The sequence below is a fragment of the Ictalurus furcatus genome, chromosome 13 (genome assembly GCF_023375685.1).
Source record: "Ictalurus furcatus strain D&B chromosome 13, Billie_1.0, whole genome shotgun sequence".
Taxonomy (NCBI): Eukaryota; Metazoa; Chordata; class Actinopteri; order Siluriformes; family Ictaluridae; genus Ictalurus; species Ictalurus furcatus.
Genome location: NC_071267.1, coordinates 1,796,744 through 1,822,982, shown reverse-complemented (window position 1 = coordinate 1,822,982; position 26,239 = coordinate 1,796,744). Strand labels below are relative to the sequence as shown.

General features: G+C 42.5%; 3 protein-coding genes across 58 annotated transcripts in view; 2 read left to right on the top strand and 1 right to left on the bottom strand.

Moving 5' to 3' along the window:
• Window positions 1-26,239, bottom strand: part of LOC128616688 (pancreatic secretory granule membrane major glycoprotein GP2) — an 81,202-nt gene that overhangs the window by 39,942 nt on the left and 15,021 nt on the right. The window lies entirely within an intron of this gene.
• On the top strand, window positions 4,082-8,508 carry LOC128616690 (uncharacterized). 4 transcript variants are annotated; one of them, XM_053639435.1, is made up of 3 exons: window positions 4,082-4,641; window positions 4,744-4,840; window positions 7,993-8,508. In XM_053639435.1, the coding sequence occupies exons 1-2, from the start codon at window positions 4,097-4,099 to the stop codon at window positions 4,829-4,831; spliced, it is 633 nt and encodes a 210-aa protein (XP_053495410.1). In that variant the 5' UTR covers window positions 4,082-4,096; the 3' UTR covers window positions 4,832-4,840; window positions 7,993-8,508. The 4 variants fall into 4 exon arrangements, with proteins under 4 accessions (XP_053495410.1, XP_053495411.1, XP_053495408.1 ...); XM_053639436.1 differs by having other exon boundaries at window positions 7,985-8,508; XM_053639433.1 differs by having other exon boundaries at window positions 7,958-8,508.
• Window positions 14,456-24,859, top strand: LOC128616685 (pancreatic secretory granule membrane major glycoprotein GP2-like). Of its 50 annotated transcripts, none has more exons than XM_053639376.1 (17): window positions 14,456-14,549; window positions 17,019-17,078; window positions 18,188-18,226; window positions 18,376-18,423; window positions 18,876-18,902; window positions 19,130-19,156; window positions 19,374-19,400; window positions 19,628-19,654; window positions 20,644-20,670; window positions 20,896-20,922; window positions 21,148-21,174; window positions 21,765-21,872; window positions 22,234-22,418; window positions 23,343-23,497; window positions 24,010-24,252; window positions 24,337-24,499; window positions 24,601-24,859. In XM_053639376.1, exons 2-17 carry the CDS (start codon window positions 17,033-17,035, stop codon window positions 24,676-24,678), a joined length of 1,254 nt encoding a protein of 417 aa, XP_053495351.1. In that variant the 5' UTR covers window positions 14,456-14,549; window positions 17,019-17,032; the 3' UTR covers window positions 24,679-24,859. The 50 variants fall into 50 exon arrangements, with proteins under 50 accessions (XP_053495351.1, XP_053495355.1, XP_053495356.1 ...); XM_053639380.1 differs by lacking the exons at window positions 18,876-18,902; window positions 19,374-19,400; window positions 19,628-19,654 and adding exons at window positions 18,636-18,662; window positions 20,148-20,174; window positions 20,388-20,414; XM_053639381.1 differs by lacking the exon at window positions 18,876-18,902 and adding an exon at window positions 18,636-18,662.

Sequence of the window (26,239 nt, the reverse complement as noted above, 5' to 3'; positions counted from 1 at the left end):
GCGGGCGAACAGCGGGGGAAGTTCAAGAAGCATAGTCGTAGAGTAGGCAAGGGTCAAGCGATCGGGTGAACAATACAAATGGGGATATCCAGAAAGCGTAGTCGAGACAGAAAGCAAGGGTCGAGGATCACAAGAAACAACGAACTAGATCGGCTTGGTAACGCAGCAAACTAGGCTACTGAGCGTATACTTCGCGCCGATTCTAGGTGGATGTCTTCTCTAAGTACTAGTGTGTGATTGGTGCCAGGTGTGTCTGATCAGAACTCCGGGGATGGGGAGCGCATGCGTGCCTGAGAAGTGAGTATTGCATCCTGGGAATTTGAGTTCTGATCAGACCGAGCTGTGACAGCGGGGGGGGGGGGGCAGCTTGACTCAGCCACCTTTATAAATGGCTCCTCATGGTTCTCTCTTAAAATTAAGGCCTTCCTTGCGAGACAAGAATCTTCACCATCTGAACCATCTGAATTATGAGTAAGTTACATTTATTATAATTTATTTTCATGTTTGCTCTGTATTTCTTATTTTATATATATTTATACTACTTGAAAAGCGATTTACTGTACTTCCTACTTCTTAATATCATTACAGTTCTACTGTCCTGCATATCCTACTATTCTGTTTTTTATAGAGAGTTTCTCTATTACTATAAGATATTATAATATCTTATTACTCCTTTTTCATTATTCTTATAAAGTTATTCATGTGTGTGTATGTTGTGTCTACTTGCCCGCCCTTGACTGTACGAGCGTGTGTGTGTGTGTGTGTGTGTGTGTGTGTGTGTGTGTATTAGCACTCCTCAGCTCAGCTCGTATACCTCTTTTTGACTTTTTTGACTACTACACCACAGTGTAGTGCTCTTAAAGATCTTTAAAGTGTAATTCCAATTTGTCAATGTCCGCCTAATCCCGCTTCTATGTGTCTAGGTGCCCGTCGTCAGTCCTTCCCGTTACTGGATCTGGATCTGGACACTCATTATCAGCTTATGCATCTCACTGCTGATATCATGGTGCTACTTAACTATCTTCGCAGCACCCCCTCCAGAAATGGAGATGGAAATGCGGGGTTCCCTCCCCCCCTCCGATACAGAATCTGCCCCGTGAACGTGTGTGTTGATGCCTCTACACAGCCAGGACCCCCCCTCCGGCTTTCAGTCTGAGGGAGATGTCCTCTTCTCTGATCCGGGCCCCGACCCTTCGTCCCTCTTCTCACCTACCAGTCCGCCCCACTCTCAGTGGTCCTCCCACTTCACCTTTGCCGACTTTCCCATGTCCCCAGGACGCACCCCATTTTCTTCCCCCTCCCGCTCTCCTCCAGACTACGCACCCACCAGTCCTGTGAATTACCACTAAAATTACATTTTACTCATACTAAGTCTCCCTCATGCTTATTTCATGTCATTTTTATCCACAACACATGCATAGATAGTGCAAGCGGAAAGCTCTCCTCAAGCGTGTGATATGTTTGAAGCAGAATTCTAATGAAGGCTAACAGGAATGAGCATACTACTTACAGCCGGGTCCATAAGTATTTGGACACTGACACAATTTTTGTAATTTTGCATCTGTGCACCACCACAATGGATTTGAAATTGAACAGTTGAAATTTAGCTTTAATTAAAGGGGTTTAACAACAATATTGAATTAACCGTTTAGGAATTGCAGTCATTTTATACATCATCGATACATAAAGCATTCCTCTATAGACATAGAAGAATATAAAAAGCAGATGAAGCAGCAATACAAAGTAAAATTGAAAAAAAAATTAGAAATATGTGTACTGTCATATCACAGCAAACCAGTGACTACATTTCCCATCCTGCACTGCGGCCTACAAACATGGCCACCATGGACCACAATTCCCAGAACACTCACCTTCATTTTAATCACGCACTCCTGCATCCAAAATTGTGTCACTGTCCAAATACTTATGGACCTGACTATATAATGTAAATGGTGCTTTTTGCACTTTGGAGGGAGCTACTTCCAGCTGAGAGATTTTAGTGTAATGGAAACTCTCAGTGGATTTCCTTAAAATAATCTATTTTTCAAACTGTCATTGTATTAGCAACGATTCATGTTAGCACGTAAATACATAAAAGTGGTCATAAATGTTTGTAAATTTACATTAATTGATTTAGTAAGCCAAAACTTTTTACATTTTAGAAATTAAATGCTTAGGTGGCACACAACTTTTGTACATGTGAATAGGAAACTTTCATTAAAAAAAATAGTCATACTGTATGTTTCAAGGTAAAGTTGCATAGTTTGAAACAGCTGCTAAAGCTGATGAATAAAAAAAAGTCTGCATAAATTATCAGGCGGTGCTTAAAGCAGATAATTTTGGGGGATTTTTTTTAGCTGGGGTTCAAAAACAAAACAGTCATGTGACCAGTCCGGAGCCGTGCCACAGTGCCCTCTGCTGGCCGTGATGTAACAGAACCCCCCTCCAAAGGGTGCTCCTCCCGGACCACCAAGAACCCCCCTCCAACGGGGGTCCCGGGCCCCTGTGCGAGCTGTCTCTTGCTGCGACAGAAAGCGAGGCAGCCTCCGTCGGACAGCAGAGGGGCGGAGCAACACCCCCACCGGGGTTGAAAGTCGACGTGGCACCCCTGGCGGCGCTGGAAGTGAAACGCAGGGCGCCGCCCCGGGCGGCTCTGGAATGCAGGGCGCCGCCCCCGGCGGCTCGGGAATGCAGGGCACCGCCCCCGGCGGCTCTGGGACGCTGGGCGCCGCCCCTGGTGGAGCTGGGATGCTGGGCGCCGCCCCCGGCGGCTCTGGAACCCTGGGCACCAGCTCTGGAACGCTGGGCGTCGCCTACGGCAGCACTGGAACTCTGGGCGCCGCCTCTGGCGGGACTGGAGGGCTGGGCGGCATCCCCGGCGGGACTGGAGGGCTGGGCGGCCTCCTTGGCCGGGCAGGGCAGTGGGACGGCCTCCTCGGCCGGGCAGGGCAGCGGGACGGCCTCCTCCGCGTGCATGAGCTCCACAGTCGAGACCTCCCCGTAGGCCTCAGGTCGCCATGTTGACCTCAGGCAGGAGCCCCACAGCTGAGGCCTCCCCGTAGGCCTCACGCTGTCGCTCTGCTGTCACCCTTGCCCCCCCAAAAAAAAGTTCTGGGCTAGCCTTCTGCTCCAGACTAGGCAGCGTGACTGGACCTCCCTTAGGCAGCAAGGTGGAGTGTTGTTCCGCTCCACGAGACGGGGGCGAAGCGCTTCTTCCACGCCACGGAGCAACCGGTCTACTTCTTCCATCCGCTGCTTAAACCGCAACTCCTCCTGCTGCCTCCATAGCGCAGCTTGGTGTGCCTCCTGCTGCTTGCGCTGCCAGGCGTAGTACTCCTCCCTTGTCGGGAAGTTCCAAAAATAAAGAAATTTTCGGACTCCGGGCTCTCCTGCTACTTCCATTGTGGGCGCGATATTCTGTTACGAAACAGAGGGAGAGGCAGAAAACAGGACATGAAAACAAAGAGCGTTTAGCATGCTAAACATAGATGCTACACCGTTCAGACTGATCCTTCTCACACAGATATTCTAACTATGTCACGAATCGTGACGGAGCAGAGATAGGACGGATGCAAGTGCAGTATGAACGGTTGTTTATTGGAAAGAGAGACAGGCAGACAAATCCAAAACGTGATCCAAAACGTAATCCACAAACATGCAAGAGGTCAGGCGATTGGCAAACAGGCATACACGGGGCAAGGCAGGAATCTAGGTTGATAAACAAAACAAGAAACGAACTACGATGAGGGACTGGAAGCGGATAATCCAGCACGAACTATGACTATGATACGAGCTAAACCAACTCCAAACATTTAATCTTCTGCGTTGTGTGCTGAGAGGCGCGCGGTATATATGCGGACATAATCAGCGTCTAAACTGCTAGCAGCTGTGAGCAATACAGACCCACAAGAAATCCCAGCCAATGACAGAACAGGGAGGAGACATGACAGAAACATAAACAAAACACACGTGTCCAGATGTCACTACGGTCAACAACGGGAAAGCAGGTGCTCGCGCATTCGCACTTAGAGCACGCTGCTTAAAGGGGGAATCGTGACAGAACCCCCCCCCCCAAAGGCACTCCTCCCGGAGTGCCATGAGTAAGGTAAGCACACAGCGTGGTATTTCCACTCCCAGCCCCTCTACGCCGTGTGTTTCTCTGTGCAGGGACCGTGCACCTTTCCCAGCCGTGGTCTCCGTCACGCCGGCGCCAACACACCTCGGGCCTTGGGTGAACCAGCGGCGGAAGGCGCGGGCTGGACCCTCTCCACCTCCGGTGTTCGAGATTCCAACCAGGAACCGCTTCGCCCCTCTCCGCCAGACCAGACCCAACGCTGTGATCGTCGGGGACTCCATTGTGCGGAACGTCCGTGTAGCCTCATCTAAAGGTAAGGTGCGCACACACTGTTTTTCTGGTGCTTGTGTCCTTGATGTCGCTGCGCAGGTATCCGGGATCCTGAAGAAGGACGAGCGCATTGGAGCGGTTGTGCTGCACGCGGGGACGAACGACACCAGGCTGCGGCAGACGGAGGTTCTGAAGAGGGACTTCTCCAGCCTGATCGAGACGGTACGAGGCAGATCACCCACCGCGAAGATCATCGTCTCTGGACCTCTTCCCACATACAGACGTGGAGCAGAAAAGTTCAGTAGACTTCTAGCATTAAATGATTGGTTAGTCTCTTGGTGTAATGAGCAGAATCTGGTGTTTGTCAATAACTGGAATCTGTTCTGGGAGCCTCCTAGGTTGTTTCGTCCTGATGGCCTGCACCCCAGCAGCCTTGGAGCGGAACTGCTATCAGACAACATTTCCAAGGCGCTACACTCCAAGTGACTGCCTAGCGTAAGTACATCTTCCAATAATAACAACATTCAGTATAATCAATGTTCAATTAAAAATCCGGCACCGGTAGTACATACTATAGAGACTGTGTCTGTTCCCCGAGCTATACAAATATATAGAAAATCTCGGAAAGTCTATCTTCGTAACCTAATTAACATAAAATTAAATCATATTGAATGCACAGCCAGCACTTTTGATCTGAAGCTAGGACTATTAAACATTAGATCTCTTGCGTCTAAGGCTCTTATTGTTAACGACATCATTACTGATCAGGAATGTAATTTAATGTGTTTAACAGAAACTTGGATTAAACCAAACGAGTACATAGCATTAAATGAAGCCAGTCCTCCTGGATACAGTTATGTACATCAGCCTCGTTCAACTGGTAGAGGAGGAGGTGTTGGTCTCATCCATAGTAAAAATCTAGTCATCACACAAAAACCTAAGCATAAATTTAATTCTTTTGAAATTCTTTATACCAGTATAAGTTATGTAGCCACAAAAAATAAGTCAATTCCTCTAATTATTATTTACAGACCCCCAGGGCCATATACTGAATTTCTTAGTGAATTTGCAGACTTTGTCTCAAACCTGGTTGTGTCTGTAGATAAAGCATTAATCGTCGGAGACTTTAATATTCATTTTGATAACCTGGAAGACCCTCTAAGATTAGCGGTTGTGTCCATCTTAGATTCAGTAGGGATTAATCAGAACGTAATCGGGCCTACTCATAATGGTGGTCACACTCTTGACCTCATACTAACATACGGACTAAGTATAGAAAATATTATCATTCTTCCGCAGTCTGAAGTTGTCTCAGACCATTATCTTATCTCGTTCATAATACGAATTGATCATAATATTTCCACCTCGCCTCGCTACCGCGTAAAACGTACCTACACATCAGCTACTGCACCGAGCTTCATAAATAACCTCGCAGAAACATCAATTAGATTTGGATCACCATCAGATCACATAGAACTCGATCAGGCGACTGAAAGCTTGGAGTCAACACTCCGCTACACGCTAGATAGAGTGGCTCCACTCAAAAGGAAAATAATTAGAGAAAAAAAATTAGCACCCTGGTATAACGATCAAACGCGAACCTTAAAAAGACAACTCGACAATTAGAACGTAAATGGTGTCAAACCAAACTGGTGATATTTCAAACAGCATGGAAGGAGAGCTTACTGAAATATAGGAAATCTCTTGGCGATGCTAGAAAAATCTATTTCTCCACCTTAATAGGAGACAACAAAAACAATTCTAGATTCCTTTTCAACACAGTAGCAAAATTAACTAGGAATAAAACCACTACAGAGAGAAACATTCAATCATTACATAGCAGTGAAGATTTCATGAAATTTTTCATCGATAAGGTTGAAAATATTAGACGTGAAATACAGGCCATTAAATTAAAACCGGACAGTACTGTAACAAACCCATTACATGACAATGTAGCAATATCAGATCAATGTTTAGAGTATTTTGTTTCGCTTAGAGAGACCGAACTAGCTACATTAATCTCTTCAGCCAATTCATCAACTTGCATACTAGATCCCGTACCTAAATGTTTGTTTAAACAGATTTGTCCAGGAGTAATTGAACCACTTCTAAATATAATCAATTCTTCCCTAAGCACTGGCCATGTACCTAAATCACTTAAATTAGCAGTTATTAAACCCTTGATTAAAAAACCTGATCTTGACCCGTCTCAATTGTCCAGCTATAGACCAATATCAAATCTCCCCTTCATCTCTAAGATTTTAGAAAAGGTTGTAGCAAAGCAGTTATGCTCGTACTTAGATAGGAATAACATTCATGAAATGTATCAGTCAGGGTTTAGACCTCATCATAGCACAGAGACAGCATTAGTTAAAGTAGTAAATGACCTTCTACTGACCTACGATCAGGGTTGTGTCTCTCTGCTTGTGTTACTCGACCTTAGTGCAGCTTTTGATACTATAGATCACACTATTCTCCTTGATAGATTAGAAAATGTTGTTGGTATTAAGGGAACAGTCCTCTCCTGGCTCAGGTCTTATCTGACCGATCGTTATCAGTTCGTAGATGTAAATGGTGAATTCTCCATGCGTACTGAGGTTACTTTTGGAGTTCCACAGGGTTCTGTTTTAGGCCCACTGCTCTTTACTTTATATATGCTACCCCTAGGTCAAATTATTCGTAAACATGGAATTAGCTTCCACTGTTATGCTGATGATACACAGTTGTATGTTTCAGCGAAGCCAGAGGACAGACAGAAGCTTAGTAAAGCTGAGGATTGTGTAAAGGACATTAGACATTGGATGTTAACTAACTTCCTTCTACTTAATTCTGATAAAACAGAAATACTTTTATTAGGCCCACGTGTAGCTAGAAGTAATCTTTCTGATCACATGGTTACTCTGGATGGTCTTTCTGTTTCATCATGTGCAGCAGTTAAAGACCTTGGAGTGATTATTGACTCCAGCCTATCATTTGATGCTCATGTAGATAATATTACTAGGATAGCCTTCTTTCATCTCAGAAATATTTCTAAAATAAGAAACATATTGTCACTACATGATGCGGAAATACTAGTTCATGCATTCGTCACCTCTAGATTAGATTACTGTAATGCCTTACTGTCTGGATGTTCCAGTAGGAATATAAATAAGCTCCAGTTAGTCCAGAATGCAGCTGCTAGAGTCCTAACTAGAACTAGAAGGTACGACCATATCACACCGATATTATCAATACTGCATTGGCTCCCAGTAAAATCTCGCATTAACTATAAAATACTTTTATTAACCTATAAAGCACTAAATGGTCTCGCGCCACAATATCTAAGCGACCTTTTGGTTTTATATAATCCGCCACGCCTACTTAGATCAAAAGATGCAGGCTATTTGACGGTACCTCGAATAGTGAAGGCTACAGCAGGGGGAAGAGCTTTCTCTTATAGAGCCCCACAGTTATGGAACAGTCTTCCTATTAGTGTTCGGGACTCAGACACAGTCTCAGTGTTTAAGTCTAGGCTTAAAACGTATTTGTTTACTCAAGCCTACCCTGACTAGATTCTGTTCTACTACTTCGCAGTCATAATAATCTTTTTTCTCCCTCTCTCCTTTCGCCGAGCCCCACATGAATTTATGGAGATACTAGAGATCCAGATCCTTTCTGCCTCTGGATGGAGCTCAAATCTTCTCTAATTCCAGACTGCTGGGACTACGGCTGCTCCTAAGGCCATACAGACTTCATATAAATCCATAATGAACTTTTTCACACTATCTGTTGTTACCCAGATGAGGATGGGTTCCCTTCTGAGTCGGGTTCCTCTCAAGGTTTCTTCCTCTTAAAACATCTTCGGGAGTTTTTCCTTGCCACCGTCGCCACTCAGTGGCTTGCTCAGTTGGGATAAATTCGCATCTTTAATATCTGTATACCATGTTGATATTTCTGTAAAGCTGCTTTGAGACAATGTCTATTGTAAAAAGCGCTATAGAAATAAAATTGAATTGAATTGAATTGAATGAGTCATCCCATTTAATTGGCGGACCCGGCCCCCTGGACTGAATGTCCCAGGCAGAGCCAGGAAACTGCACGGTGTTCTTGGCGGCGCAGGGAAGCGGAGCGACGTCCTCGGCGTAGCAGGGAAGCAGAGCGACATCCACAGCCGGGCAGGCAGGCTGAGCAAAGTCCTCGGTGGAGCATGAAGGCAGAGCGACAACCACAGCAGGGCAGGCAGACTGAGCGAAGTCCTCGGCGGAACATGAAGGCAGAGCGACGACCACAGCCGGGCAGGCAGGCTGAGCAAAGTCCTCGGCGGAGCATGAAGGCAGAGCGACATCCACAGCAGGGCAGGCAGACTGAGCGAAGTCCTCGGCGGAGCATGAAGGCAGAGCGACATCCACAGCCGGGCAGGCAGGCTAAGCAAAGTCCTCGGCGGAGCATGAAGGCAGAGCGACATCCACAGCAGGGCAGGCAGACTGAGCAAAGTCCTCGGCGGAGCATGAAGGCAGAGCAACATCCACAGCCGGGCAGGCAGGCTGAGCGAAGTCCTCGGTGGAGCATGAAAGTGGAGCGATGACCCCAGCTGAACTGGAAGGCAGAGCGAAGTCCCCTGTAAGGCCAGGGAGAGGAGCGTGGGTCTCCTCGAAGCAGTAGGGAGGAACGACGTTTGCCATGGAGCCGGAAGGCTGAGCGACGACCTCAGCTTAACAGGGGGGCTGAGCGACGACCACAGCTGAACAGGGAGGCTGAGCGACGACCTCAGCTGAACAGGCGGGCTGAGCGACGGCCTCAGCTGAACAGGCGGGCTGAGCGACGGCCTCAGCTGAACAGGCGGGCTGAGCGACGGCCTCAGCTGAACAGGCGGGCTGAGCGACGGCCTCAGCTGAACAGGGGGGCTGAGCGACGGCCTCAGCTGAACAGGGAGGCTGAGCAACGTCCTCAGCTGAACAGGGAGGCTGAGGCTCTGAGGTCACCAGGTGAACCTTGGGCATGGGCGGAGCTTGGCTGGCCGTGTCAGCAGACTCGGGCGCAGGCGGAGCTTGGCTGGCCGTGTCAGCAGACTCGGGCGCGGGCGGAGCTTGGCTGGCCGTGTCAGCAGACTCGGGCGCGAGCAGAACTTGGCTGTGCGTGTCAGCAGACTGGGGCGCGAGCAGAACTTGGCTATGCATGTCAGTAGTCTTGGGCGTGGGCTGAACTTGGGCAACCGTGTTGGTAGACTTGGGCGTGAGCAGCATTTGGTCATTAGGCTGAGATATTAGCAGAGCTTGGTCAACTGGATCAGCAGGCTTGAACGTGAGCTGAGGGACGTGAGACTTTGCTTGGACCTCAGGGACGTGAGACTTGGCTTGGACCTCAGGGACGTGAGACTTGGCTTGAACCTCAGGGACGTGAGGCTTGGCTTGGACCTCAGGGACGTGAGGCTTGGCTTGGACGTCAGAGCCTGGAGGCTTGGCCTGGATGTCACAGCCTGGAGGCTTGGCCTGGACGTCAGAGCCTTGTTAAACAATTATTATAGACTACTACAGCATAAACTATATAATGTCGACTATGTAATTACAGGTACAGTGCCTTGGATAAGTATTGACCCCCTTCAACTTTTCAACTTTTTGCAGTGAATTTTACATTTTACTCAACCTGTTGAGTTTTAAATTTGGACAAAAACATGGTGGAACAGGCTGTCGCTCCAACAGAGGATTTTGTCTACAAATGTATGTTAAACACTTCTTCAAATTTTTAAAAGATAAATGAGCGACTTCTGTAGATTGTCAGAACTCAGTCCAAGCTAGCACAGTCACAGTTTAGGTAGCTAGCTCATGCAGCTACTTAATATATAGTTAGTTATATATTTACTGATATTTACTGAACAGTGGTCAGATTTTTATTTGAATTTAAGACAAGTACTGTTTAATTTCATTTATTTTGCAATTTATTCCTATGCTGTAGATGAAAGACATGAAGCCGTCATGAATGCACAGGCTGAGGGAGAATAATCAAATCAAAGGTCAGGATTTCTGATGTTTCAGAAATCCTGATGATTGATGTTTCGTGGCACTCCGGGAGGAGTACCTTTGGGGAGGGGGGGAGGTTTCTGTCACGAGTTCCCCTTTAAGCAGCGCGCTGTGGAGCATGTGAGCGCACGCACGAGCAGGTGCGCGAGCACCTGCTTTTCCCTTGACATTTCGACACGTGCATTTGTTATGTTTCTGTTATGTCTCCTCCCCGTTCTGTCATTGGTTGTTGTTTCATGTGTGTCTGAATTGCCCTCAGCTGTCAGCTATTACAACGCTGATTATGTTTGTATATATACCGCACGCCTCCCAGCACATGGCGCGGAATATTATAGATAGATAAGATATATTATAGTAGATTAGTTTAGAGTCCTTATGATAGATAACCACAGTCACAGTCATAGTTCGTGTTTCATGTTTAGATTCGTCTGTTTAGTTCACGCTGGTTTCTCCGCTCCCAGTCCCGCGCTATTGTTCATGTTTCTTGTTTTTTTTCTCGACCCTGTATTTCCGTGACCACGATCTTGATTCCTGCCTCGCCCCTTTATGCCTGTTTGCCGATCGCCTGAACTTTGCATGTTACTGGATTACATTTGTGGATTACTGTTTGGATTTACCTGCCTGCATGTCTCTCAATAAAACTGTTCATACTGCACTTGTATCCTACCTTATCTCCGTTACGTCACGAAATGTGACAGAATATTCCGCCTAAACATGGATGCAGCAGGAGAACGGAGAAAACGCAGAACCCGGAAGTCGACACCAACCATCCCCGCTATGGACTCAGTCCAATTCCCACAATGGACATTTATGGAGCTTCCTGATCCATTTGATGGATTTTTCGGTGCCCCAGAATATTTTCTGGTAGACTGTCAATTCTATTTCTCCATCCTGTTAGACCCTAAGCCAGAGGAGAAGTGCTTCATGTGGTCCCGGTTCTTTGGACCGGCCCGTCATTGGGTGTAGCTCCAACTGGATAAGCACTGTAGGAACCTGGACAGTGTAGAACAGTTTGTGGGGGAGTTCATGATGCGGTTCGGGAGTCCGGAGGCGAGGGTCGAGCTAGAACTTTTCGGGGGGGTAAGTCTGGCAGGCAAACCTGCCCTGCCGTTTACCCACTACTACAGGCAAACTCATGCAGAGCCACAGCCGGAGGTTAACCTTGGCCACCTCTGAGCTCGAAGCTGAGACCCACGAGGTGGGCTCACCTGCCGAGCTCCAGCTAGAGGTCAACAGGGAGGCCCCAGCAAAAGAGCCCCAGCCGGAGGTTAACCTGGTGACCTCAGAGCTCAAACCCTTGACCCATGAGGTGGGCTCACCTGCCGAGCTCCAGCTAGAGGTCAACAGGGAGGCCCCAGCAAAAGAGCCCCAGCCGGAGGTTAACCTGGCGACCTCAGAGCTCGTACCTGAGACCCACGAGGTGGGCTCACCTGCCAAGCTCCAGCTAGAGGTCAACAGGGAGGCCCCAGCACCAGAGCTCCAGCCTGAGGTTCAGGAGGGGGTCTCAGCTCCACAGAGCCACTGTAAAGCCCAGTTACTGTCCCAAGTGTCTGTTAACACGGCCAAGTTCTGCTCAAGCCAGAGTCTACTGACACGGCCAACCAAGTTCTGCTCAAGCCCAAGTCTACCGACACGGCCGACCACGATCTGCTCAAGCCCGAGTCTACTAACATGTACAGCCAAGTCCTGCTCACGTCCAAGTCAGCCGACATGACCGATCAAGCCCTGCTCCCATCCAAGTCAGCTGACATGACCGACCAAGCCCTGCTCACATCCAAGTTAGCCGACACCGACAGCCAAGTTCTGTTCACACCCGAGTCTGCCGACACCGACAGCCAAGTTCTGCTCACACCTGAGTCTGCCGACACTGACAGCCAAGTTCTGCTCACGCCCGAGTCTGCCAACACTGACAGCCAAGTTCTGCTCACACCCGAGTCTGCCGACAAGGACAGCCAAGTTCTGCTCACGCCCGAGTCTGTCGACAAGGACAACCAATTTATGTTCAGGCCCAAGTCAGCCGACGGGGACAACCAAGTTCTGCACACGCCTAAGTTTGCTGAAACAGACAACCAAGCTCTGCTCACGTCCACGTCTGCTGACATGCACAACCAAGTGTCTGTTGACACGGACAACCAAGCTCTGCTCACGTCCCAGTCTGCTGACATGACCAGCCAAGTTCAGCTTGCAGGCTAAGCTGAGTATGTCGCTCTGCTCTCCTGCTCAGCCGAGGACGTCGTCTGCTCTCCTGCTCAGCCGAGAACGTCGCTCCGCTCTCCTGCTCAGCCAAGGACGTCACTCCGCTTTCCTGTTCCACTGAAGACGTCGCTCTGTTTCCCTGCACTGCTGCGTACATCGCTCTGTTTCCCTGTCTGGCCGAGGACGTCACTCTGCCTTCCTGTCCAGCCGAGGATGTCGCTCTGCCTTCCTGTCCGACTGAGGACATCGCTCTGCCTTCCTGTCCAGCCGAGGACGTCCCTCTGCCTTCCTCTTCAGCCAAGGACGTCCCTCTGCCTTCCTGTTCCGCCGAGGACGTCGCTCTGCCTTCCTGTTCTGACGAGGACGTCGCTCTGCCTTCCTGTCCAGCCGAGGATGTCGCTCTGCCTTCCTGTCCGACTGAGGACATCGCTCTGCCTTCCTGTCCAGCCGAGGACGTCCCTCTGCCTTCCTCTTCAGCTGAGGATGTCCCTCTGCCTTCCTGTTCCGCCGAGGACGTCGCTCTGCCTTCCTGTTCTGACGAGGATGTCGCTCTGCTTCCCTGCTCCGACGAGGACGTCACTCTGCTTCCCTGCTCCAACAAGGACGTCGCTCCAATTTCCTGTTCAGCCGTGAACGTCGCTCTGCTTTTTTGTTTCGCCAAGAACGCCGTGTGGTCTCCTGGCTCTGCTTGGGACATTCTGCCCAGGGGGCCGGGGCCGCCAATGGAGATGGATGTTTCATGGCACTCCGGGAGGAGTGCCTTTTGAGGGGGGTTCTGTCACGAGTTCCCCTTTAAGCAGTGCACTGTGGAGCATGTGAGCACACGCACAAGCAGGTGCGCGAGCACCTGCTTTTCCCTTGTTGACAATCGTGACATTTCGACACGTGCATTTGTTATGTTTCTGTTATGTCTCCTCCCTGTTCTGTCATTGGTTGTTGTTTCACGTGTGTCTGAATTGCTCTCAGCCGTCAGCCATTACAACGCTGATTATGTTTCTATATGTACCGCGACCCTCCCAGCAAATGGTGCGGAATATTATAGGTAGATAAGATATATTATAGTAGATTAGTTTAGAGTCCTTACGATTGATAACCATAGTCACAGTCATAGTTCATGTTTCATGTTTAGATTCGTCTGTTTAGTTCACGCTGGTTACTCCGCTACCAGTCCCGCGCTATTGTTCATGTTTCTTGTTTTGTTTCTCGACCCTGTATTTCCATGACCGCAACCTTGATTCCTGCCTCGCCCCTTTATGCCTGTTTGCCGATCGCCTGAACTTTGCATGTTACTGGATTACGTTTGTGGATTACTGTTTGGATTTACCTGCCTGCGTGTCTCTCAATAAAACTGTTCATACTGCACTTGCATCCTACCTTATCTCCGTTATGTCACGAAACGTGACATATATATACAATTTTGCACAAGGACTACTTGCACCATTCTACACAATGGCTATATATTTATATACTATTTTGCACAAGTATTGTTCACATTATTTATTGCACAAGGATTATTTATTTACACAAGTATTGTTTATACTATTGCACTATCTGCAAAACTGTTACAGTTTACAACTGCGACTGCTGTCCATAATCGTGCACCTTACGTCTACTGTAAATACTTTATTTAAATTGCCATATTTATTGCTATTTGAATTTCTGATTAGAAGCTAACTGCAGTTCACTGTGTCTGTACATGTACACTCATCTCATCTCTGCCACTATTTTAAAAGAGTGTACAGAGTAACTTCTGACTTTTTTTTTTTTTTCAATTGAATAGTCATGCCAAAAGAAACAGGTCAATCAGAGTCAAAATATTCTTTGTCAGAACAGAAGCCTGAATGACTTGTCAAAAAAGAATGTAGTTTCCAGGCAATTAGAACAAGTAAATCTGCTGCATATTTCAGTTTTGTTTCCTGTTGCGATGTCTATATAGATACCCGGGGATTCTCTCTTCACATAGACAGTTGCAGTGTCATTCTGCAGACACAATACTATTGAGGTACAGCCTGGTAAGATTGTAATTAACTTATTAATTCATCATTGAATTTATCTGTCTGTTAATTTATGAATGTATTAAATTGTTAATGAATTTATTTTAAAATATGCTAAATATAAGGAATTAAGATTGCTCAAATCAGGACTTTGGGAAGAATTCTGGACATATTCAGCTAAACATTCTGTTATTTTTACTTAATATAATCAAGAGGGTCAGCAGCTAGATTAATCATCTTTATCTTTACTTCTGTTTATGAAGACAAATAAATCTGCCATTGCACTAGAGCCTACACAGTGCATTTTCCACCCAGTACCTTAAACAATGCAGTTGTTAAGCTGCCAAGAAAGGAGAAAAAATATTGAGTACATTTTAAAGCTGTGAAATCATTTAAATATTCCTTATGAATTATGAGTAAATTTAAGTAAACAAATTAACAGATCTGAATAACTACATTTAGTACCACGACATAAAATTGAGTAGATATAATTAAAATCCTAAATCAGTGCAATAGTAACCCTAACTGAAAAAAAAAATTAAAATGAGTAGATATATTTGAAAACCTACATAGATGTAACAGAGAATTAGATTTTTTTTTTTTACCAAAACAAATGTGCTGCATTTACTCAAAGTTTTTAACTGAATTTAATTCATATTGGATTTTCAATTATCAAAATTAATGTTACATTTACTTATTTTTTTTAAATGTATTTACCCTTTAGTCCAGGAGTACTTTACTTCAGTATATCTAATGAAACCAAATGATAAACATAAAGCAACTGTATACATGTTAACATTTTATTTAAACATTTATGTCAAATTTCACCAGTGTAACATGATATTAATTCTAAATTCAACCTGGCTTACTTTGCAAATGAAATTTGTAGGCGATTCATAAAGAACTGCTACCCTTGAAATAGAGCACAGAGAAATATAGTACATAAATAGTTTTCCTTTGCAATTAACATTTATTTCTGAAGTAAGGAAAGCTCTTTGCTCTTGTGATATTCCGTTGGTTATGTCCCCTTTTTAATGTTTCCATACATCTAATTCTGAAAAGAACTTGGTGATAGTCACCCATCCAGACAAAGCAGTAAGAAGTCTGGTGTGGTGTAGGTAGGACTGGAATAGACGTCTATCCAGGCTGACAGGTTAAAGCCAACATCTGTAAGTCTTCAAATGGGGCTATAAATATAAATACCATTCAAAAACACTCATACCCATTACAAAGAATCTCATCTTCTCACAGGAGTATTCCCATCACTGTAACTCTTATGATACATATAAACTCCAACCAAGGTTCTGAATATAGTCCACTGACCTTCTCTGACCTATGATGTAATTTTTGTAAAAATAAAAATTAAAGCAGTATCTTAAAGGGAAAAAAAGTAAATATATTTGGTCTGTAATATGTGCCAAAAAACGCTTACAAAGGTGGAGAATTTGAATTAGTGTTATATGTGAAAGTGGCTCTGTTGAGGAGTTCCTCCCTAAATGTAAAAAAAAAAAAAAAAGAAAGAAAGAAAGAAAGAAAAAACATCAATTACACAGTGAAACTGTATTTCAAAAGTCTAACAAAAATTAAAAACACACTAAAAGTTATTACAATGCAAAATATTTTCATTTACACTCACCATTACCTTTATTAGGAACACCTGAACACCTGCACATTCATGCAGTTATCTAATCAGTCAATCAAGTGGGAGCAGCACAATGAATAACAATCGTGCAGGTACAGATCAAGAGTTTCAGATAATGTTCATGTCCCGTGACATGGTTGTTTGTACCAGATGGGCTGGTTTGAATATTTCAGAAACTGCTGATCTCCTGGGATTTTCACACACAATAGTCTCAAGAGGTGCGAAAAACCAAAAACATCTTGTGAGCAGAGGGTCTGCAGGCTGAAACACCTTGTTGATGAGTAAAACTGTAAGATCTGTTTAGAGTTATACGTTACCACATAATTGGTAGACTTTTCAGTCTCAATTTTATAAAATTGATGTTACGTGTCAGATATCATTTCTTTAAAAATAAATAAATAATCTCTTTTTACAACAATATTTAAAATGACATTATAGGATATTGTTTTAAAATAAAATTACACCCACTAAAAACAAAATAATATTTAATTAAGTATACATGTACACACAAACAACAACAACAACAAAAACATTCTTTAGCCACCGGTAAAAAGTAATAATTTTCCCTTGAAGTACTCTTTATTTGGCATTATGGACTAAAAGGTATACAAATGTCTGTCCTACAGTGGTGCAAATATATAAATAAAAATTCAATAGTAGAGACACAAACTGAATTTTTCTCACCGCAGTTGCACAGCACTTACTCTAGATAATGTCAAAATTTTTTGTGAAAATATGAAAAGCAAAGGTATTACCCTGTTACTCAATTGTGTTCTCATATGTGTTAACTTTCTCCTTTGTCAGCGATAATATGTGAGTTAATATGTCTCTTTTTCCCATTCCAGATTCAGTGCTATTCATGGGGTGTTCACTTCTGCCATGTCTGGCTATCCTGCTCTTTATGAGTAAGTCCTTTTTTGTTTGTTTGTTTGTTTGTTGTAACATTATTACAGAAAGGTGTTGTGGAATATATGACATGAATCTACACAAAATAGCCTTTTGAAAGGTTTTAGCAGCCAAGGACCCAAAAATAAATAAATAAATAGATAAAATCCATACACCCCATCATTATGGTGTTTTTTATTTGCATAATTCAATGAATTAATTGAACTATTCAAATATTAGGGGAAATAATTTAAATGTTATTGGAGCCATATAAATTTTCATATCATTTCCATAATTATGCATCCTTCAGGGTCCCTGGGCCCCACTTTGGTCCCTGGGCCCCACTTTGGGAACCGTTGTGATACAGAATTTATCCCTTATTCTCATACACATCATTTTCATACATACACTAAGCCTTCAAAGAGGTGAATAAAACACAATGGTGAACAAAAAAAAATCAGAACAAAAGAAATAGCTCAAAATCAGTGGTAGGAAGTAACGGAAACTCAGTCTCACAGGTCCTAAAAAGGTACAGGTGTGAAAGTTAGACGGGATACAAGGTCAGACATGTCCATTAGAATGAATACAAGTCAAGCCATACAGTTTAGTATGAAGCACACGGCAGGTGATAATGTCAGAGCGGTTCAAAGTTAGGATTATTTAATAGTTTTATTTTTATATTATTCATACATGTGATAGTTTACATTCTTTCAAGTGTTAATTTACAGGTTAAAACATCTAAATAACCATATCAATCGATTCCTTATATTAAAATGACTAAAAATGTTTTACTCTCTTCCAATTGAGATGTATACATTTGTTGTTATTTCAATTGAGCTCTCAATTAGATTATTACCAGATTATTAGGCTGCATGTATACTTAGCTAATGACAGAATGTGAGATTGTTTACAAAATCATTTTGGTCTGTTTCAATAACTTTGTATGAGTCTGCACTGCTTTAGTTTTGTTTTTGAACATTCCTTTGTGCTTGCTAGCACCATGACTACTGCCTAAGAAGTAAGGTACAGCCCTGGTTCCAGCTCAGAGTACTGGAGTGGATGCTTGTGGAGTGGATGATTATATTCTGAAATCAAAATGAATATTTATGAATTCTCTCTCATATATTAGGTTTGGAGGCACCAGGATTTATTGCACATCCACTAATAGGTAAAGTTTCACAAACTGTGTGTGTCTCCAAATGGCGCAATGACTAATGTCCCCCAAAAGAGCGAGAACATTTTTAATTAATATTCATGAAAATTATCTCTCTCTCTCTCTCTCTCTCTCTCTCTCTCTCTCTCTCTCTCATATATTAGCTGAGGAGGGATCAGGAGAAACTGCATATATGCAACCAGTAATAACAGGTAGAGATTTGCTGAGTTTTGCTGTTTATATATAAACATGTGAACATTACATCCACCCATTATGGTGGTGTACTGTGTTTCTCTCCAAATGGCGTGATGAAAGATGTCTCTCAAAAGAGCGAGAAAAATTTTAATTAATATTCATGAAAATTCTCTCTCTCTCTCTCTCTCTCTCTCTCTCTCTCTCTCTCTCTCTCTCTCTCATATATTAGCTGAGGAGGGATCAGGAGTAACTACAGGTATGTCACCAATAATAACAGGTAGAGTTTTGCTGACAGTGTGTTTATATATAAACGTGTGAACATTACATCCACCCATTATGGTGGTGTACTGTGTAGCTCTCCAAATGGCGTGATGAAAGATGTCTCTCAAAAGAGCGAGAAAATTTTTAATTAATATTCATGAAAACTCTCTCTCTCTCTCTCTCTCTCTCTCTCTCTCTCATATATTAGCTGAGGAGGGATCAGGAGAAACTACAGGTATGTCACCAATAATAACAGGTAGAGTTTTGCTGACAGTGTGTGTGTATAAATATATGAACATGTGAACATTACATCCACCCATTATGGTGGTGTACTGTGTAGCTCTCCAAATGGCGCGATGACCGATGTCCCTCAAAAGAGCGAGAAAGTTTTTTATTAATATTCATGAAAATTCTCTCTCTCTCTCTCTCTCTCTCTCTCTCTCTCTCTCTCTCATATATTAGCTGAGGAGGGATCAGGAGAAACTACAGGTATGTCACCAATAATAACAAGTAGAGTTTCACTGACAGTATGTGTGTATAAATATATGAACATGTGAACATTACATCCACCCATTATGGTGGTGTACTGTGTAGCTCTCCAAATGGCGTGATGAAAGATGTCTCTCAAAAGAGCGAGAAAATTTTTAATTAATATTCATGAAAACTCTCTCTCTCTCTCTCTCTCTCTCTCTCTCTCATATATTAGCTGAGGAGGGATCAGGAGAAACTACAGGTATGTCACCAATAATAACAGGTAGAGTTTTGCTGACAGTGTGTGTGTATAAATATATGAACATGTGAACATTACATCCACCCATTATGGTGGTGTACTGTGTAGCTCTCCAAATGGCGCGATGACCGATGTCCCTCAAAAGAGCGAGAAAGTTTTTTATTAATATTCATGAAAATTCTCTCTCTCTCTCTCTCTCTCTCTCTCTCTCTCTCTCTCTCATATATTAGCTGAGGAGGGATCAGGAGAAACTACAGGTATGTCACCAATAATAACAAGTAGAGTTTCACTGACAGTATGTGTGTATAAATATATGAACATGTGAACATTACATCCACCCATTATGGTGGTGTACTGTGTAGCTCTCCAAATGGCGTGATGAAAGATGTCTCTCAAAAGAGCGAGAAAATTTTTAATTAATATTCATGAAAATTCTCTCTCTCTCTCTCTCTCTCTCTCTCTCTCTCTCTCTCTCTCTCTCTCTCTCTCATATATTAGCTGAGGAGGGATCAGGAGAAACTACAGGTATGTCACCAATAATAACAGGTAGAGTTTTGCTGACAGTGTGTGTGTATAAATATATGAACATGTGAACATTACATCCACCCATTATGGTGGTGTACTGTGTAGCTCACGAAATGGCATGATGACCGATGTCCCTCAAAAGAGCGAGAAAATTTTTAATTAATATTCATGAAAATTCTCTCTCTCTCTCTCTCTCTCTCTCTCTCTCTCTCTCTCATATATTAGCTGAGGAGGGATCAGGAGAAACTACAGGTATGTCACCAATAATAACAGGTAGAGTTTTGCTGACAGTGTGTGTGTATAAATATATGAACATGTGACCATTACATCCACCCATTATGGTGGTGTACTGTGTAGCTCTCCAAATGGCGCGATGACCGATGTCCCTCAAAAGAGCGAGAAAGTTTTTTATTAATATTCATGAAAATTCTCTCTCTCTCTCTCTCTCTCTCTCTCATATATTAGCTGAGGAGGGATCAGGAGAAACTACAGGTATGTCACCAATAATAACAGGTAGAGTTTTGCTGACAGTGTGTGTGTATAAATATATGAACATGTGAACATTACATCCACCCATTATGGTGGTGTACTGTGTAGCTCTCCAAATGGCGCGATGACCGATGTCCCTCAAAAGAGCGAGAAAGTTTTTTATTAATATTCATGAAAATTCTCTCTCTCTCTCTCTCTCTCTCTCTCTCTCTCTCTCTCTCTCATATATTAGCTGAGGAGGGATCAGGAGAAACTACAGGTATGTCACCAATAATAACAAGTAGAGTTTCACTGACAGTATGTGTGTATAAATATATGAACATGTGAACATTACATCCACCCATTATGGTGGTGTACTGTGTAGCTCACGAAATGGCATGATGACCGATGTCCCTCAAAAGAGCGAGAAAATTTTTAATTAATATTCATGAAAATTCTCTCTCTCTCTCTCTCTCTCTCTCTCTCTCTCTCTCTCATATATTAGCTGAGGAGGGATCAGGAGAAACTACAGGTATGTCACCAATAATAACAGGTAGAGTTTTGCTGACAGTGTGTGTGTATAAATATATGAACATGTGACCATTACATCCACCCATTATGGTGGTGTACTGTGTAGCTCTCCAAATGGCGCGATGACCGATGTCCCTCAAAAGAGCGAGAAAGTTTTTTATTAATATTCATGAAAATTCTCTCTCTCTCTCTCTCTCTCTCTCTCTCTCTCTCTCTCATATATTAGCTGAGGAGGGATCAGGAGAAACTACAGGTATGTCACCAATAATAACAGGTAGAGTTTTGCTGACAGTTTGTGTGTATAAATATATGAACATGTGAACATTACATCCACCCATTATGGTGGTGTACTGTGTATCTCTCCAATTGGCGCGATGACCGATGTCTCTCAAAACCTTCTACAGCTCGCCCTCAAGTGTTTTATTACTTACGAATAACGCATGACAATACATCTCTAACTAGCTAACACCTTTATTCAATCATGACTTTCATTATTAATGGAAATTAATCTATTTTCATATTAATATCAATAAATATCATCATATCCTCTCTTTATCATTATCATCAATATCATTTATTATCAACAATATCATTTATTTCTTGGATTATTTTTATTTTTTTTGATTGCTGACTGACACTGCAATCCACAGCCTAACAGTCCCACCCAAAACATTCTGGGATATGCTGTTATAGGAAAATAATCCATTCATTATTTTTTGTATTTATACTATAGAATTGCATAAGAAAGCTTGGTTGGCTAGTTTATATTATGAATATCAGACGCTCCCCAGTATGGTAATAAAACTGTCGTGTAATTGTCTTTCTGCTTGTCTCTCTTTTTAGCACACTGTCAGAACCTCAACTGTGCTTCGGATGAAGTCTGTAGGCAGATAAATGGCGTTTATGGCTGTGCCTGTGGGTACATTACAACGCAAAGCCCGAATATTTATGGTACTTTTCTCATTTTACTATTGTTTTTCCCTAACATCAGTGGAGCATGCTAATGTAGCATCCTATGCACAAGCCTAAATGTACTATGCAGTTTTTGGCAACATACAAAGTGCAGTTCAACACGAAACCAGGTAAAAACGACTGTCAAAAAGACAAAACCACCTTAGATGGTGACACAAGCTTTATCCAAGATTAACCTGTCCACATTAAAAGACATTATGTCCGTGCCTGTAATAATAAAGTTTAAGGACCAATCAGGGAGATTAACCCGTGTTACAGTTATTATTATTTTTACATGATCCTTTTCCTTTCATGCATTTCTCCGAGAACTAATGAAACAGTTGCTTCTATTTTCCCTCAGACGCCATTGAGACATGTTCAGGAAGTACTGGATCACTGTCTCTTTCTCGCTGTGAGCTCTTTGAAGACGGATATTCTGCAGATAATCTCCACATGAAAGACTCAAACTGCAAAGGGGAGCTCCAAGATAACAGGCTGGTGTTCAGCTTTGACAGTAATGTCAACATGTGTGGCACAACTCTGGAGGTACAAAACCAGCACTCTTTTATATTTACTTTAAACTTTGCACTTAAAAGTTTACATTTAAAAAGTGTGCTGTTCATCAATCAATAATACATTGCAATTGGCTAAATCACTGCAGTATTTGGAATAGTCTTATTTATTTATTTATTTTCCTTTATATATTTAAACAAATTTTGAGATCATTTTGTAAGAGTAAAGCATGTGTAATACATTTTTTTTTTAAACATTTATGGCATTTGGCAGACACTCTTATCCAGAGTGACTTACATTTATCTAATTTATACAACTGAGCAATTGAGGGTTAAGGGTCTTACCCAAGGGCCCAACAGTAATAGCTTGGCAGTGCTGGGGCTTGAACTCGTGACCTTCTGATCAGTAACGCAGAGCCTTGAACCACTGAGCCACCACTGCCACTTAATAAAGTGCAAGTTGATACCGCTGACTGTCATGTACATAAATTGATGTTTTTCAACTGATTTCTATGGAGTTTACGTTTCACTTACGCACACGTAAAATTGTTTACATGTGGTTTTATTTATGACATGATGGCACATACATCATAATTCACGAGCTCATATGTGCAACATATGTTTTAGAACATAATGTGAATGCACTTTTGTCAAATGTACTGTAGTAACACATTACTCACATTGTCATGTGATTTATTTCCAGACAAAATAGCAACATGACATTGTTAACCTGCAGATGACGTTTTCATGAAAATAAAGCTCTTAGCGAGTTGCATTTTTAGCAGAGTTAATAGAAATATTGTAGTCTGTTGCATTATTTGACGTATTGCAAACGTCAAATATCTGACTTTATGATTAGGTCAATTTAGATTTAAAAATACATTAAAGTTTTATGATGGAATTATGCAGTGCAGAATCTCAATTCTCATATAATTCTGTACTTTCTGTTTTTCTTTAGAATAACGACACACACATTATCTTCAGTAACAATGTTGGGACGACTGAAGGGCTGGCTGTGATCAGTCGTGTTGGCGGCCTCAACATCAACTTTTCCTGTGTGTATCCACTCATCCAGAGCATCTCCATGCCCACGGACATCGAAGCCATAGGAGGGTATAAATCTAGCACCAGCATCTTAAGCAACTTAAGCACATTTTCACTATTTTTTCTCCCAACTAAAGTTGCTGAACAGCCTTCTACACGTCCATTTTCAAAAGCATATCATTTTATTTGAGCTTGTTGTATTGTTTGACATTTTAAGCATTATTATTGAATTACTAACAAGTCATTTAATAATTCAACCAAGTAGCTACATTTTGTGTGTTAAATATTATTACAATAGTTTTATTATAATAGTATAATTTATTTAGAGATTACTTTTTAAAAATGTAATTAATATTTTATGGTTACTTTATTATTATTATTATTATTATTATTATTATTATTATTATTATTATTTATTTATTTATTTATTTTAGAGCTGCATTTTAATATATGAACCCTACAATATAAATAAATGTCTTGTTATTAATATAATAATAATAATAATAATAATAATAATTATTATTATTATTATTATTATTATTATTATTTTAGATGTTAAATGCATTTATTTCTGTTCACAGTGTAATCAGCAAGTATCTGTCTACTGAGGGCTCATACCAGATCACCATGATCCCGTATACCGATGATACATTCCAGGTTCCACTCTTTGGCAATGTGACCCTAGAAGTGAACCATCAGATGTATATAGCTGTGCAAGTGGATCAGTTCGACAGAACTCAAATCGGGCTTGTGCTGGACAGCTGCTGGGCCACGCCCATCAACCAGACTGATTATTCCGTCCACTGGGACCTGATCAGTAACGAGTATGTGGGGAAAAAGAGACTAAAAATGTGACCGTAGCTTTCAGATAACTCACGGAAAGGTAATTTCTTTCTTCCTCTCTCCAGGTGTCCGAACCCCAATGATGGCACAGTGGCAGTGTTGCAGAACGGTGTCTCCACGACCAGCTACTTCTCCTTCAGGATGTTCACATTCACTGGCTTCTCCACCAAGATCTACCTGCACTGCCAGGTCCATCTCTGTCTGCTAGAGACAGGCAGCTGTGCACAGGTATGTTTTCCATAAGACAAGTTAAGAAAGATGTTTTAGAATATTAGGAATTCCATTTGCATTTGCAGTTCATGCATTTATTTTATCATTTCCTCTCTCAGCCATGCCCTGGAGATCTTTCCAGAAGACGCCGAGCTGTAGATTTCTATGATTCAGCTGCCATTACCATGAAATTCTGATTTGTTTGTTTGAAACTTTTTTTTGTCTTTGCTTTATGTTTAATCATAATCATTAAATATTGCTTTAATAATAAATGCAAATTATATCCAAATTAAAGTTTTATCATATATAACATTTTCTAAGTGATTATACTCATCTGTATTGCCATAATCAGTTATAATAAATCTTTCAAGCATTTTATTCTTATTGCTTTTATTATCCTTATACCTCAAGTACTGTCCCATAATGGAGGTTGAGACAGATGCAAGTGCAGATAAGTGCTTTATTAGACGAGAGATAGGCAGACAAATCCAAATCATGAAACACAGGCATGGTCAGAACAGACAAAGTCAGTTCAGGTGAACGGCATACGGGCATTAACTAGGCTAAACAAGAATCAAATAAAAAGGGCAAGAACAAGCTCAAAACCATGATCCATGAAACGAGGAACAAAGGCTTGGTATACGGAAAACACACGTAATACTTCGCCATGAACAATGGAACACAGGGGGTTTAAATGATAAACGTAACACAAAAAAGCTGAGAACAATGATGACACATAAGGGAAACAACCAATGACAATACAGGGGGCAGAGACAAGACAGAAATCATAACAAAACACATGTGTCAAAAGTAAACAAAGTCAATGTCACTGAAAAACCTGGAAGCTCACGCTTTGAGATTCAGAGCGCGCTACATGCTCCAGCGCGAGCGTGAGGGGAAATCGTGACAGAACCACCTCAAGGGTGCTACTCCAGGAGTGCCAAAAAAATACTCCCCCCCTTGGCTGTCCTGGCCCTCTGTGAAAAATGTCGTTCAGTACGTAACAATAAGATCTGGGTTCCTTTCCTTCACTCTGCTTACGAATAGTCCATCAGCTTGTTTTGAAGTGATGGGTGTTTCGTTTGGAGATGGCGTTTAAGCTTGCTTGGCACCATGGCGCTGTTGGACAGCTTCTCGACAAACACCAAGCATAATGGAGTCGGTGTCGTCTCATCCCCGGTGAAAGTAAATCTGAACGAAAGATAGCTTTCGCTGTATTGCCTCGAGCTCACCGTCTTTGCTTTCTTTTTACCACCACTCATACTAGGGTCTTCACCTGGGTCAGAATCTTGTCCAGGGCCCAGTTCGGAGTTTACATTTTTCCTTTTTAAAAACTTCTCCATCACTGTCACCAGGACCTGTTGCATGTGTCACTAATTCTCTTGTCTCTAAGAAGGAACGAGGCAATTAGCTACCTGCTGCCACACGGACGAATATTACATTTCTCTTTCCAGTCCACACCTGGAAAACATCACAAAAGAAGAAACCAACAGTTCGGTGATGTCAGTGACTCATCCGCTTGAAGCGGTTATTGCAAGCAAGCAATATGTAACCAAATATTAAGTGTTATTGTTTTTCATTTACTTTAAGACTATCTGTTCCTATACTTTTGCTCACCTAAACATTGGCTGGTCTGCCACCATAGGTGCCATGTTCTAAGTTGTTTAACACATCTAAATATGGGGATATGAAAGCTGATATTCATCTTTTGACCTCAAACCCAAAAGTGTTCAGTGTATAGCAAAAACAAAAGAATTG